Source organism: Scardinius erythrophthalmus (assembly GCF_964197995.2).
Source record: "Scardinius erythrophthalmus genome assembly, chromosome: 9".
NCBI classification, from domain to species: Eukaryota; Metazoa; Chordata; class Actinopteri; order Cypriniformes; family Leuciscidae; genus Scardinius; species Scardinius erythrophthalmus.
This window is the reverse complement of record NC_138229.1, coordinates 17,356,561-17,372,703: the sequence shown is the minus strand read 5'-3', so window position 1 is coordinate 17,372,703 and position 16,143 is coordinate 17,356,561. Positions and strand designations below refer to the sequence as shown.

Below are 16,143 nucleotides of genomic sequence, written 5' to 3'. Positions count from 1 at the left end.
GCCTCTTACTCGGAGCTTAAAAAGTATAATTGTACGTTCGAGAGCGCAATAAAACATAACTTTTCAGTTTTCTTGATAAGACGTTCCCAAAACCTATACAAGTAATTTTTGTCTATAACAAAAATGAACAAAATCACCAAAAAATATTTCCATCACCAAGGAAAAAAAAATTAACACACATTGTGACCAATTATTATTAATAAATATATTGTCTGGCATTATGCAGCCTATTATGATTTTCAGCACGGTAACAGTAAAACAATTATGAAAAACAAAATTCATTAAACATCAAAAACGTAAATCAAATGCATAAAAAACATTCTGTAATTAATTGTATAAATGTAAAACTGTTAAAACACGTGACTTGACTTGCCCTACACACACACAAAAAACAACAACATATTATTCATATTATGAATTAAGAATGAGTAAATGAATAAAGAACTAGAGCTTAATAAAACATTTTGTATAAAAGCGAATGGATCATTCGTATTCATAAATTTTAAAAATGAAAATGTTTAAACTTATTCAAAATGATTTATTCAAAATGTTTTATTAAGCTCTATTTTGTAACTCATTTAAAATTCTTAATTCATAATATGAACAATATGTAAGGATTATTCAATTCAATTTGATGGAATTTTACTATTAATTGAAATGTGTAAGTCTTGAAAAAAGGCTTAAGTCTGTTTTGACTGTACCTGACCTGAAAATTCCCTTGTCCTCAGGGCACCATTAAATGTTTCAGTTAATATCTACATTCATTATATATCAGACATTTCTATGTATAAACATGAATAAATTCAGTCATATTAAAGTATTAATAATATATTTTAATGTTATAGTATTTCATGTCACAGTATACAACTTCATCACAAAAAAATAAAATAAAATAAAACTGCCCAAAACAGAAGTCTGGTTAATGCATTTGATTCAGATGAGAAAGGAATTAGGAAGAGTATTTTAAAAGCTGCTCACTGTACATTCATATATCTCTCGTATATACATACAAATGAATCACACTGCAAGACATTCGAGTCTCATAATAACACTAGGAAGATGGTGACTGTTTTTTTTTGTTTTTTCATGACATCTGAATCATTTGAATTTGCAAGAATAAACAGAGATTAGAAATATCTTGTAATGGTTTTCTAAAGATGCAATACTTCCATGCCAATATAACAAAAACGAACAATTCTGTCAAAGCATTCTTTTCCTGACATGCATATATATATTTAAGGGATATTGGGAAGTCAAAGTCATTGGAGAGCACAGTACTGAAAGCATCCCTAAAATAGATACTATTGCTCTGGACGGCATGGCAACATAGATGTTTTCACAGAATATGTAAGTGTCAATCAAATACAGGACAAGTTGTATTTGCAATGTAGTATCCATTCTTGCCATCACAGCACCCAGTACATATTTGGCTTTGACATGGTTCAAGTTCTCATTTGCATGTAGAATACATAGAAAGTAGTGTATAATTCATTTTACATGACATAAAATATACACATACTGTGGTAATATGTAAATACCTAATAGAATAACAGCCCTTTATACCCAAAGGAGGGATTTACTAAAGCAAACCTTTGTTTCAGTCAATGGTCAGTTTATTGTATGTAATCATAATGCATTAATCAATATAAGAGACAAAGAAACAGATAAATGTTAAACACCTCTGAGCAGTCAGCTGATCTAAGATCAGCTCATATTCACATTAAGAAGGCAAATAAAAATCCCATGATAACACTGTTAGCCATGAACAGGACCCCTGTGTTAGTGAACTTATTATTAGCTGCTCAAAATGCTTCTATGATTTATTGTTTGAGCTTGTATCAGTCGCTTTGGTTAAAAGCGTCTGCTAAATGAATAAAAGTAAATGGATTTGGAGAACTACTCAGTTTATTTTCTTGATAGAAGTCAACTGGATGAAGTGCTATTCTGCTTTATTGATTAAAAACTAGGAAATATCAGATCGAACTTCACTTAGGCTGCATTTATTTGATCAAAGCTAGAGTAAAAACAGTAATATTGTGCAATATTATTGTTATATATTTTAAAACGTCATTTATTCCTGTGATGGAAAAGCTGAATGCTCAAGATTTCTTATTTGGTGCTCAAGTAACATTCCGTATTATTATCATTGTTGAAAACAGTTGTGCTTCTTGATATTTATGTGTAAACTGATTTTCTTTTTCAAGATTCTTCTTTGAATAGAAAGTTTAAAAGAACAGCATTTATTTCAAAATAGATTTTTTTGTATCAATGCAAGTCTTTACTATCATTTTTGATCAATTTAATGCATCCTTGCTGAAGAAAAGTATTAATTTCTTTCATAACATAAAAATCTCACTGACCCCAAACTTTAAAACGGTAGTATACCATTCTAGGATAGCATTATTGCCACGGTTTACAAATATTTGCAAAGTTCATTACCGTCTGCATCAGAAAAGCTACTGAGATCACCATAGTGTCATGGAAGCAATTCAGAACAGAGACATTTTAAACTCTGTATAAATCACTCCACATTAAGAGCAAGAAATGAAGTTGAAAAAATGTTGGAAAAAATATATAATTATAACAAGAGCACTTGCCATTGTATCGTACATTCGTTTGCTCAAAGTCAGCCTGTTAAAGCATACAAAATAAGATAATATGGAAATGTAGAATTAAACATTGATACATTTTCCTTTTAAACATGTATACCAAGGCTGTGTATTAATTGTTTAAAATAATAAATAATACATTTAAGTCAAGAACAAACGTACTCCAATCATATTGCCTGATGGGAAGCAGCAAATATTTCTTAGACACTTAACCTCCTCTCAGAGGTTCCCGAAGCTCTGTCAACCTAAAATCATCAGGTTGTGTGAAACTTTGTCCTTTGCTAGATGAGGATGGATTATGCCATAGGCACGATGACTTGGAGAGATGTTTTTAAAAATCAGTTAATCCGTCTTTTTAAAAAAATAAAATAAAAAAATAATAATTCACAACCCAAAATGCTGGCACTGAAGGCAGAATCTCTGCAAGTAATGGAAGTGTGTTTCTTCGTCATGGTAAAATGACATCAGTAATTTAAACTTCAAGATTAAAGTAAACAGTTTGAGCTCTTTGGAGTTTGTGCAGGTACCATGCTGTGTGACGAGCTTTCTCCCCAGGCCCATCGCTTATTCTCAAGCCATCTGGTCATGACCTTCATTATGTAATGTTGCACTTTTGGTCTTATTTCCCTCTAGTCAGTCTTTTGCTCTCTCTTTTCTCAAGCTCTGGCCCAGTCTTCAAGCACTGTCTGTCTATTCTAGGACCAGCTGGGCTTAGTACATCACAGCCATGGCAGTAGGGGAGGTGGACGTCCCTGACCAGTGCTTACATAATGCATCCTCAAGAAAACATGCCAACTTCTCGCAGTCTTCCTGCAGGACACAAAAACCAGACAATCACATTCACACATAAAGCAAAACTACATGAGCTATGTTTTTCATTCCTTGCCACAGATGCCTTTGAATTGCACACTAGGGGACTAAAAATAGGGTTGGGTGGCGTGTTCCAAATTTTAACCTTTTCATTTATATGCGTCTTCTTTTTTTTTTTTACCATGGAAGTGATGCATATCTTTAAATAGTAATTAGTAATTAGGCTTGTCACTACACCTATACGTTATAAATTAAAACAAAACCTTAAACGCTTCATAATCCTCCATATCACCACATCACAAATTCCAAACTCCAAACTTCTAAATTTCATTTCAAACTCCAACATGCAATTAATTTGACTCGCATATATACAGTACAATTACGTAAAGCAAAATATCACAAATCTGGTTGTTTATATTGTCACAAAATGTAAACTATATTGGCGAAATATTTAAAGTTGGATATATAATGCATCCAACTTTACCTACTTTTATATACAGCAAATATACCAAATCTCAACTGCCTGATTGTTTAGATCATTCTTAGGTGTGTACGTGCAGTCAGTATGGACAGTACAAATACAATGAGAGTTAGAGGTGAGTGGGCCAGTTTTATCTGTGCTGATGAGTCAATTATTGAGGCACATTTTTTCTGTGTTAATTTGTTAATTTTTTATTGTTATTGTATTTGTATTGTATTGTATTTTATCATTACTGGTAGACAGATGACAGCTTCGGTTTTCAGTAGCTAATCGTCATACACTATGATATGAGTTATAAAATCAGCTCAAAATATCAAACATGTTTTGATATCTGCCAATTGGATGGAATCATAATCTGAAGCTAATAAGATTGAGTCTGTGCCCATCATACACTATGTGATTTTCTGTGAAATTTGTCAACTCCAACTGCCCAAAACTATTGTCAACTTATATCGACTGCAAATTGAGGCAAAAATCTGAACAAAAGCCTATTCCAGATAAATAATAGAGCTTGATGGTTAGAAGAACTCATGCTTACCTCATTGATGAAAGCATGGTGAACCAACTCACTAGCCAAATCTTTGGAACTGTCAGCTGTGGGGGAAAAATATTAAATAATAATAATAATAATAATAATAATAATAATAATATTTTTTTTATATTTAATAAAAAAAATATATTTTTAAAGAATACATTATATATATATATATATATATATATATATATATATATATATATATATATATATATATATATATTAAAAAATGCACCAAGAACACATTTGAATGTGATAATTACTTACATGGCAAAACATCACAGCTAAGCTGACGGTGAAGTCTGTCATCCATCTTTAAAAAGAGAGAGAGCTACAGAGAAAGAAAGGATAGATTATGCACAATGTTTACAGAAGCCAAGTAAAACTACAACCCCCCCCCAAAAAAATTAAAACTCACATGACTCCTTGTGCCTTCCTCATTTGCTTCCAGATTACATTGGATCTGTACAACCTGTACGAAAACAAGCCAAACACACCAGGTTTTTAAGAGGACAGTATTACTAATAACTAATAGAAAGTAACTAAAATACTGTTTTTGTACATGGATGAAATGCATTGATCACCATTTCTGGGAAATGTTTAAACAAATGTCAGCTTTTTCAAACTGACCCTTGCTCATCATCAGTCATAACTGGACACACTTCTCATTAGGCATCCAAACATTTGTTGGCTAATATTTTGCTTCAAAAAATACAACACAACATTTAAAATGAACTGTAAATCTGTTAAGGGATTTTTTTTACACAAATGAACTGATTCACTAACATATTCAGACTTCCTAAACTAAAGCTTCATATGAGGCATAGCATCAATACTTGTGGTTAGTTGCTCCCAACACTTCTAACATAAACCTTCTTCTAACCTTTCTGGTTTCAGTCTCCTGTGGTTCTGGGGTTGGGGTCTTCACAGTCTCCATCTGTTCCTGCGACAAAGAAAGAGCGCGGGGGATAGGATGTGGCCGCTGGGAAGCAAAGTTCATCAGGGGATATATGCCATTTCTGTTCATGCAGAAGAGGAAAGGTTTCAAATCCACAAGCATGGAAACAAACACAGTCTAAATCAAGGATCAGCTGATCTTCTCCATGACTCACTTCACATCCTCAAGAAATTTGTCCAGTTCCAGAGGTGAGACATGAGAATACCTTTAAAAAAAAAAAAAAAAGGGGAAAAATGTCTAAACGTGGGAAACAATCACCAACGAGAACCAGACACTTCACATTTTGTTTGAGAAACTCACTTTAGATGGACTCCAGGGCGGTCACGATGATTAATCTCTGCCATGATACCATTAGGGTCAAAAGATTTGGTCTTCTCTTCTACACAATTCTCAGGAAGGAGATCTGGAAAATATAAAAATAAAGTTTAAGACTTAAACCAAAGAGGAATGGAACAACAATTCCCTTTTGGATGATTGGGCCATTCATAACATTTCTGTCATTTCTGAGATCAAAATGAAAGAATTATTACTGTATGGTTTCAGGAAGGCATGAACAACAGTGTTTTTTACATGTTCCACTTACACTGGTTATTGATAAAGCAATGCGCAGCAAGCAGTTTTAAGGAGTGGACCTCAAATAACACTCTGTGGAACAGCAGGTCATGAGCCGTGGGTCTCGACTTGGCTTCTGTGCGTACACACGACTGGATAAATTCCTGTCAGTGTGAAGAGATAAAGGCATTTAATTAAACAAAAAAATTAAGGAGAGCTGTTTTAGTTATAAACATGGGCTTAAAGTCTTTTACCCTCATGAGAGGGTCCTCAAGTGACTGTCCAGCATGATCAACGGCCTCTTTCGAAACTGCAGCGTCTCCATTGGCCTGGATTTCCAATACTGCCATCTAAAGGAGAATGTGGAATACAACATTAAAGGTCATAATTCAGTGTTGATTAAAATAGTATTATTTTTTAATTTATTATTTTAATTTTCAGACCTCCAAGGCACATATACCAAATGAAAATATATCGATGGCATAGTCATCTTCAGCAACTGGAGAAGAAGAAATAGTATATATTAATGTAGATTTCTTGATTACAAATTATAAGCAAAACAACTTTTCTTTGTTGAACAAAAAAAAAAAAAAAAAAAACATTTCCAAGGTTGAATAAAAAATTTCCAGATTGCAAAAGGTGTAAAAATGGTAAAGGCATCAGATACTTACTTCCATACTCTGGAGCAAAAAAATGCTGGTTCCGCATTTCATCTCGATGTTGATGCACATTCCCATGAATCGCCTCAGCAAATACTAAGGAAACAGGAGACACAACATTAAAATTAAACTATTTATAACATTATATGGCTGGAAGAATTTTAGCCAGTAAACATACATAGATAAAATGTCTAGCACATGGGCTAGAGTCCAAAATAAATACTATGAAGGGGGATGTGGGTCTTATTTTCTTTCTTTATGTCTTAGATTGTCAAAGCTGACAAGAAAAGTTACAGTACATTACACAACTGCCAGGATATTGGGCCAATATACGCAAAGCATTGTTTAAGGAAGGAAGGAAAAGAAACAGTCTATGTATGGCAGTGTTTTCTTTCTGACGAGATAACCACATTCCTGTGCACATGGCATATGGAGCTCAGAGTGGACTCACCATTTACAAACAGTCTGTGCCAAACTGTGAAAGAAAGAAGAGACATAAACATCTATGTTAGAGATTCTATGTTAGAGAGGATCAAAAGTCAAATCATTTTGAGCTCAAAGGGATAGTTCACCCTACAATGAAAATTATGTCATTAATCATGTCGTTCTAAACCCGTAAGCCTAAATTAAATCTGTTCATCATATAAAGCGACCGTGTCTCTTCAAAAAATTTGGACTAAACCGCTCAATTCCTATGGATTAGTTTTAAGGTCCCTTTATAAACTTTTTGAAGCTTCAAAGTGGTAGTTGCGTAGCTGTCAATGGAGAGTACAGAAATCTTCATTTGTGTTACGAAGATGAATAAAAGTCTTACGGGTTTGGAACAACATGAGGGTGAGTAAATGATTAGAGAATTGTAATTTTTGGGTGAACTTAACCCTTTTAATGAAAGGTAAAAGACTACTGTCAAACCTGAGCCGATCTTTATGAGGCCGTTGTGCTGAATAAAGATGGTGTCACAGGTCAGGTTACCGTGGATAATGGGCGGATCACATGAATGTAAGTAACTAAAGAACGAAAGGATAAAATGTCAGTACCCACAAATTACCCACACTTGATAAAAAAAAAAAAAAAAAAAAAAAACGGTTTAAAACATTATAAATTTATTTTTCTATTCAAATTAACCTTTTATACATTAAACTTTTTCTCTCATTATAATTTTATTGTAAATATAATTAAATGTAAATGTTATTATATATAAAGTTGCAAAACATTGAATGTGAAAAAATTTGAAGAAAAAAAAAAAACCCAAACATTTATAAAAAAAAAAAAAAAAAAGTTAAATTATATAGAGACAAATTATGATTAATAAATTGTACTGGTTTAAAAGCTGAAGTGTGTAACTTCTAGCACCATGAAACTTTTTTCCTCAAACACTCCCCTACTCTGCCATTGGCCAAACAAACAGACAGTCCCGCCCCCAAACCGGCACCATTGGTTGAGTCAGTGTTGCTATGCTAGAATGGTCAAGATGCTCAAACAAACAAGCAATGTTTTGAGAACCACAGAGCCACAGTGTTTACACTTTTGTACAAATCAACCTACATATAGCTGTCTCTGTATATTAAGCTGGGAAAATATTTTTAGTTTACCTACACACTTCAGCTTTCACAGCATATTTGCAGATGATTTTCTGAGATAATATTGAATTCTCAGTGTCCTACCTGAGTGCAGAAAGTATCTGTGTGCACCAACGCTTCCATGCCTGAGACACACACAGAAAGTACCAGTGTGTTAAGTGTTTGTCATATTTCTGCCAGAAGGTGGTGTAGTCCTCCAGCTTTTCTGCATGAAGGGTTTTCACTTTCAATGTTCGATGAAACGTCTCACCTTCACATTCATAGTTTTGTGGTTTTTCTTTGTCTTCTTCAAAAACTGCTTGAGACTTCCAGATGACATATATTCAGTGATAAAAATCACCTGTGTGGCACGAATAGAAAGAAAACGTGAATGTCTGAATTCAGGGCAAAGTTCACAGAAGAGTTTGTTTTTATCAGGTGTGTTTTGAGACTCACCCTCGCTCTGCTCTCTCTCATGTCCAGCCAGTACTTGTGAAATTTTACGATGTTCGGATGCTCCACCTGCATAAGGTTCTCAAACATCTCTCGTATCCGCTCCTGCATAACACAAAGTACATACACACTTGGTTTTACATTTCAAGCATTTTGTCTGTCACTGTACCACCATTCCAGAATGATGACGCTACAATACAGTAACATATCACAGATGTTTGTGGTGTAGCATGCCAAGTATCCCTCCCAGAATACTGATGTTGGAAAACAAGCATGGTCCTACCTCAAAGGACTTGAAAACCTTCTTGTCTGAAAACTGCACTTCGTTCCACACCACCTCCACCCCCTCTTCAGTGTCCATGGCCAAGTACGCACTCTCAATGCCTGGGACATTTCCCTGACTGACCTAAACCAGAGAGAGAGGAAAGAGTGGAAAGAGAGTTTTAGTGCTGCCAAGTTCATACAAAGTACCATTTAGCCAGTGATATCTGCAATATTTACTTCATATTGCACAACTTTCTACAATGTTTGCAAATGTGATATTTTAGTATCAACTTCTAGGTATTGTAAGTACAGGAAATTTGTATTTCTGTGAAAGAAACGCCCCCTTCTCCGCCCCCTGCTCCACAACTCTCCCATGGTGCACGTTGTGGCTTGGGCCGCGATGAGCGAGAATGAAAACACACACTTTGAATGGCCTGTAAATTCTTTGCCATTTTGGTCTTTGTAATGCTGTAAATGAAGCTCACAAAACAGAAGAGGGCACACTGCTGTTTGCTCACCAAACACCTCAAGTCTCCACCTTTTTTGGACAGAACCAGATCTTTTATTATCACAACTGTCTAAAGAAAACAAACCGTCCAGGGTTTTCATATTTTGATTTTCTATATTTATAGCCTGAATTTGCTCCCCTCCTGCTGATCATTGAACACAAGCTATGTGTTTTGGAGACAGACACAACATGATCCAGTCGCGCTGAGATACAGCTGCCCTCTAAAAGGCCTTGGATGGATTTAACTATCTCAGATTTAAAAACATGACTACAAATTGATAATACGGTTTGGTAGGTTTTAACAAAGAGCTTTTTCATTTGTCAGAGCATTCAGGAACGATAAAATAGGAGTAGAATAAGCTGTACATGTTAGAGAGTCATTATAATGTTTACTACGCTAAATAGTATCAAGTAGCAATTCAAGCTCAAATAATGTGCTTGATTGATTACAATAATATCCTATGAAGTCTATGAAGGTTCGTCTTAAAAAATTAAGTTTATTTGGTATTACAAGCGCATTGATTGTCATTCGCCATTGTGTTCCAGGCTCAGAGGTTAAATAGTGACCATTAAAAGGACAACCTCAGGGCAACAGTAAAACAGAACTAGTTTTATGACACTTTTACTGATAATGGCAGAGCACAGAAAAGCTGGGTTATGTAAAGCGGAAAACACAAGGACACCAAAAACATGTCCAATTACATTTGGAGTTAATTAATTCCCTAGATGCCGCACAAACAGACAAGGAATGTCTTTGAAAACAAATTAAAAAAAACGTTCAAGTTCCTCTGAGAGCCAGAGTATCCTTCTACCCAGCTGGCGACTACAAATTATGGGCAATCAAAGGCGGCTGACCCTTTTATGGATAAGTATTGTACCTCAGCGTGCTCCAGTGACGTATATATAATGTTACTAGGATTTATCAAATTTTGGTCTATTAGCCATGGCGCATTTTAAATCAATGTTTAAAATGCAGTATGCATAAGGGTTGTTGACATGAGGTCTACTTTAGCATGCCCTAAAACTATTGCAATGTTCTAAAATCATTTAATTTAGGAGCCTTTTTTTAAGTTCAATTTTATACAGAACCAGTACCAAAAAAAGGGAATGGAACGACGTCCAGTTCTGCGGCACAAAGCCGCTACAGAATCTAGTGTGAAACATTGGCTGATTCCGAAAACTGATAAATGCTGCCTTTGGAGGACGCATTCCAAGGTCGGAAGGCATCAGGGCACGTCCGAATGCAATGTTAGTTTCACTTCCTGTCTCCTGAGATACCTTCATCTGATCGACTTTTGAAGGCAGCATAGATGTATCCTTCGCTGCCTTTGATATTCCAGAATTCTGTGCTTCCATTCTGTGACAGTTGAGCTAGAAAAATAAAGATGGCGTCTGAAAGTTGCGGCTGGTCGTCAGTGTTTGTAAATGTACATTTTTGATCAACATTTTTCACTTATATCATTTTTAGCAAGAAATTACTATTTCAGTCATTAAAAATCCACGTAGTTTTCTCCAAAGCTCGCTTTGTTTTGCTGTAGATCATTAAACCATTACGCTACCCCAGAACGCTGTCCGAAATCAGTTTCGTGAGGTACCTCTGTGCGCAAACACTGCCTGCAAAGTCAATGACTGATAGGCCAGCAAGGCAACAAGTCGGCTGCCTAAGCTTTCGGACGCAGCCCTCAAGTGACCAAACAAAGTCTGATTCCAGAACACATGGCTCTTATGAGTCGATTTTTTTAAGTTAATCAAAAACATACAGTGAAATCAGTGTAATCTGATTCCCAAACGAATGACTCTTATGAACAGTTTCTTTTAAGTAACTCAAAAACATACACTATGACCAGAGTAATTCGATTCCTGAACAAATGATTCTTGAGTTGGCTTAAACCAATTGCCAAACAAATTACTTTCATGACCATATTCTTTTAGATTAATCAAAATCAAACTTTGTGATTAATGTACTCCAACTGAACAAAAGACTCTTATGAGCCAATTTTAATAGAATCAAAACACACAGTGCGACCAGTGTAATCAGATTCTAGAATGAATGATTCTTATAAGCAGTTTTTTTTTTAAGTGAATCAACAACATACATTGTGACCAGTGTAATCCGATTACTGAACAAATAACTTATGAGCCAGTTCTTTTTATAGCCGATCAAGAACAAGAATCAAGAATCTTGCAGCACAGACAAAAAATCTAGTGGAATGCGTCAAACTTCCCACAAATAATATAAATCACTGTCAAAATGTAGTTGTGGTGTTAAGTTCTGGGTTTGGGGTCTGTCTTGTGTGAAGTTTATAAAGAATGTTTTTGGAAACTTTACCTAATATCAGGAAACACTGTGCCCCCCCCAAAAAAGCTGATATAATCTCACACTCAGTGCTTTAAAATCCTTTCTGACATGAGCCCACATAAAAGCTTTTCCAATGAAAACATTACAGTCTTCATTTCCTACCCTTTCATCCCCTAACCTGCATCTGTCACAGATACGTTTCCAGCTGTATTACCTCTTCCTGCATAATGTAAGAAATCTAATGAGTTGTTCTGTGGAACCACTTTCATCTCTGGAAACCTGACTCTGAATGCTCTCTTCTACATCCTATTGAGGATTAACAGAGAGAAAATGTGAATGGCTTGCGTGCATACCTGAATGAATCAGAGATTTATATCCAGGTACAGCTTTTCAGATATACAATTATCATCAAGAATGGTGCTTCAATTCAGCACACTAACCCCAGATGCATACTGGCCCCCCCTACCCTAGACTAAACGTTTTGTCTGGGTACAAAGAAGAGCCTCACTCTGTGGCGTCAGGTCACCTTTCTCCATCAAAAAGGTTTATTGTTTATCATTTAGATATTATTTAGAGCACTGATTTTAACTGACATACACGAGACACTCATGTCTGTGCTGTGCTGTAATTTTGGAACAAAATGGTTTGTGTAACACTCTTAGCTGGAGAGAGACCTATTCCAGATGTTCCAGATGTGAAAACAAGCAATCCTTGTTGGCTAAAGTGCCAGTGTCACTCAAAACCAGCAAACAGCCTGAGGGGACCACCCTACTCAGGGGTCTGGGGGCGGAGATGAACACATTGCATGACACGACATGAAAGAGATACAAACGTGCTGCTCTGCATTTTTGTGGTAAAGCTCTCCAAGAATTGAGGAGTTGCCTAAGATGAGCAGAAATGCTGGTATTCCCCTCTGTCATTCACCGCCCCTCTATTTAAATGGAAAACAAGGCACTTTGACCTGCAGAGTGTTTGATGCTATCAATTTATGAGCTGACAGACACTTTTAAAAATGGCCCAAATAGATAGTGAACCATTGCATTAGCATAGCAGATATTTTATGTAAGGAATAATTGACAACGGGCCATTGAATTATTAGAAAAATAATGCACACCCGAGGTGGTAATGCGACCACGTGCGAAGCGGAGGTCAGTGCTCAGCCAGTGCCGTTGTGGGTTTTATTTCTGTGGTTTGTAAAGACCTTTGAAATAACTTAAATCATTTGGCAAGGTGATATGGAACTGTTGTGCGATCAAGATCTGCCTGAGAACTACTTTAGCCGTGCGTTTCCCTCAAAATAATTGCACAATCAGAATCAAGCATTCAACTGCCCCATAGTAAAAATACATTACAAATTTTTAACAGATGTACAGTACTATTTAAATAGTTTTTTTTACAACATTTCTATTATATAATGTATATTTATAAAATATTTATTATGAATTATCATCAAGTTGTTATGTTCTATTCATCAAAGAATCCTAAAAAAAAATCTGTCTCCCCCACAAAAGGCAGCACAACTATTTGTTGTTAATGTTTGAAGTGCCCCTGTATAATTTACAGCATTGACTGACAGAGAATTACTTTTATATGCAAGCTAAAGAGACATTATAACTGAAATATACTTAACTCAAACAGAGCCAAATCAAACTGACTCAAGAAAGAGCAGTCGATTAATTAACCCAGTTGATTAATCACACAATTAGCCTAATAAACACAATTACTCACAGTTTACCAATGTGCAATGTAGAGCTGCACGATCACAATCTCAATTCAAAAACCTACACAATCTCATTCCTAAACGACAACGATTCAGCTATCTAAACCTTTGATAAGTTTGATCACTCAGCCACTGACACAGAGGGAGCAGTTGCCATGTATAGATCTTAGTCAGGTTAGCTGCCATTTTGAATTTAGCCAATGGCACGCACTGTATAAAGGTCAGATTTCAAACTTTTCACAACTCAACTTTTAAAAATTGTTGTCTACTGAAAGTATTTTTTCAGAAAGACATTTCATCAGCTGAACAGTCGGAATGTTGTTAAACAACAGTACAATGCATTGAATGCACTGCATTCTGCCCCTCACAGCCTCGTTTTCATTCCTCTCAAAAAAGAAAAATGGCACTACCCTGACTAAGGTCTATGGGTATGAAACAGTCTTTTCAACCACACAGTATCATTATTACAATAATTCAAATTATCACATAAGTACTGGGATAAAAGTATACAGTTAGGATATAAACACTGATGTCTACAGTAGCAAATCTACCTTTTGAAAGTAACTTGACACTTCAAATAAAGATTGCATCAATTGTATCATTGTATCAAGGCTGACTGTTAAAAATGCACTTGTCCAGAAGGAACCTTTTAGCATTCTATAGTTGTGTCCTAAAATTAAGGTGTTTTGGGTGCAAGAATGTGATCTAATATCACAGATTCATGGAATTGATTTCCCAGTGGATCCAGAGGTGTTTATAAGGTAATTTTACCGACTCTAACCTGCCACATAGTCAAGCTATTAAGCTTGCTGAAATGTTGTTGAGCTAAAAAATGCATTGCTTAAAAATGGAAACAAGACAGTGATGTGCTAATTGGAATGTTGTTGTCGGAGGTTTGCTGCTGTGTACCAATATAAGAGATAACATATTCGATGAGGGGCAGAGGTGAATTATTTTAGAAAATCTGGAAACCCTTTTTGAATTTTATTAAAAAAATTGACACATGATTTCATCTGATGGAGTTGATTTTCTAATTGTTTTATGATGTATCTCCCTTTTCCCTTTTTTTTTTGGTGTATGTGTGTTTTTCCTTTGTGTCTTGTCTGACGTTCGTTGGTTTTATTGTTATATTTGGAAAAAAAAGCTAAATAAAATGAAAAGAATTTTTTTTTGTCATTGAATCATTCAAGAGGTTTGTTTAAAAACGCTGATTCATCCAGTAATGAAAAAGTGAAGTCTTCAGGATTGAGTCATTGAATCTTTAATTCAAACAGATTTTTTAAAATAGTTAATATACATTAAATTAAATATTTTAAATAGACTGCAGCAATTAACAGTTTGTTAAGCAATTGTCTATTCAGAATCATGGGAGATTTTAAACGAAAAATTGCGATTCTCAATTTGTCCAGAATTGTGCAGCTCTAGTGCAGTGTGAAACCTTTTTGAAAAATCTCTTACAAGGATTAATTGCTAACCCAGGGTTTAATATGAACAGCAAAAAATTGAACAAGGGTCTTTTTTTTAATGGTTTTTCAAACATCAAAAACAGACAAAAAGATGTTAATGTTAATGTGCAATATGCAAAAATAAAACTAAAGGGGAGGATGACGATATACAAGGCCAATCTCTCTAACAAAGTATAATCACAATAATTGCAAAAAGTAAATGTTACAAATCTGAAATAAACTAGATGTACCGCATCGCGGTACAAAATATGACCGCCGCTCAGGCCTGCACTGGCTTTCCACAAAAATAAATGACGTGGAGTAATTTGGCTGTATTGCGTGTTTATGTATATACCTATAAAAAGTAATAGTATGTGCATGTCTGTCTGTGTGTGTGTGTGTGTGTGTTTGTGTATGTGTGTGTCTGTGTGTGTGTCTGTGCGTGTATGTATGTGTGCGCGTGTGTGTTTGTGTGTCTGTGCATGTGGATTTGTATGTGTGTGTATGGGTGTGTGTCTGTGCGTGTGGATGTCAGTGTGTGTGCATGCTTGCATTTGTTTGTATTCCTGCATGTGTGTGTGTGACAGTATCATCCTAAACCAGCAACCCTTCGCTCAACAGCACCATCTACAGGCCGATGAGTGTACAGTCACTAAATGTGCACATAAATGAATTTATTTTATACCCCCCCCCCCCATGGATGAAATTCTACAAAACTTAGCAGAGGATACCCCCAGAGGATGTCAAGTTAATCATACACATGAAATATGGTGCAGTTCTGAACATCTCCACTGAAGATAGGGGCGATAAAAGCAGAATAATATTGCATTTTCATTTTTTATGGGAGGGGCGCAAATCACAAATGACTGATTATGGGCTAGGTTGATGTGGGCCCTTAAGAGTGGGCCCTACATACCATAAAAATTTCTTCATCCTCGTTGCCACGGTTCAGGTAGTTATTTAGGAAAAACTGCATTTTTTGGGGTTTGGGGGGGCCCAGCGCGGGGGGGGAGTGGCCCCGGGGACCAAACAAAATTTTTCCTTAGAAGTCTAGTGGGGCTACATGCCCACCAAATTTCATGTTCCCCGGTGCTTCGGTGTCCCTGGTATCGTTGACGAAAAATTTACGGGGGCCCCAGCGCGGGGGGGGGGGGGAAGTGGCCCCCGGGGACCAAACGAAATTTTTCCGTAAAAGTCTAGTAGACCAACATACCATAAAAATTTCTTCATCCTCGGTGCCACAGTTCAGGTAGTTATTTAGGAAAAACTGCATTTTTTTGGGTTTGGGGGG

The 16,143-nt window shown here is 35.8% G+C and overlaps 1 protein-coding gene across 2 annotated transcripts in view; it reads right to left on the bottom strand.

Moving 5' to 3' along the window:
• Positions 1–815: 815 nt before the first annotated feature.
• Positions 816–16,143, bottom strand: part of nrbp2a (nuclear receptor binding protein 2a) — a 33,739-nt gene continuing 18,411 nt past the window's right edge. For both annotated transcript variants that reach the window (XM_081374668.1, XM_081374667.1), the window contains 17 exons: positions 8,900–9,022; positions 8,620–8,721; positions 8,435–8,524; positions 8,269–8,309; positions 7,517–7,611; positions 7,056–7,079; positions 6,617–6,700; positions 6,389–6,444; positions 6,200–6,295; positions 5,977–6,109; positions 5,694–5,796; positions 5,548–5,598; positions 5,319–5,454; positions 4,854–4,907; positions 4,703–4,766; positions 4,439–4,494; positions 816–3,419 (listed from right to left, as the gene is read on the bottom strand). In XM_081374668.1, coding sequence (XP_081230794.1) covers positions 3,321–3,419; positions 4,439–4,494; positions 4,703–4,766; positions 4,854–4,907; positions 5,319–5,454; positions 5,548–5,598; positions 5,694–5,796; positions 5,977–6,109; positions 6,200–6,295; positions 6,389–6,444; positions 6,617–6,700; positions 7,056–7,079; positions 7,517–7,611; positions 8,269–8,309; positions 8,435–8,524; positions 8,620–8,721; positions 8,900–9,022 — 1,407 coding nt within the window. In that variant the 3' untranslated portion in view covers positions 816–3,320. The remainder of the gene's footprint in view (positions 3,420–4,438; positions 4,495–4,702; positions 4,767–4,853; positions 4,908–5,318; positions 5,455–5,547; positions 5,599–5,693; positions 5,797–5,976; positions 6,110–6,199; positions 6,296–6,388; positions 6,445–6,616; positions 6,701–7,055; positions 7,080–7,516; positions 7,612–8,268; positions 8,310–8,434; positions 8,525–8,619; positions 8,722–8,899; positions 9,023–16,143) is intronic.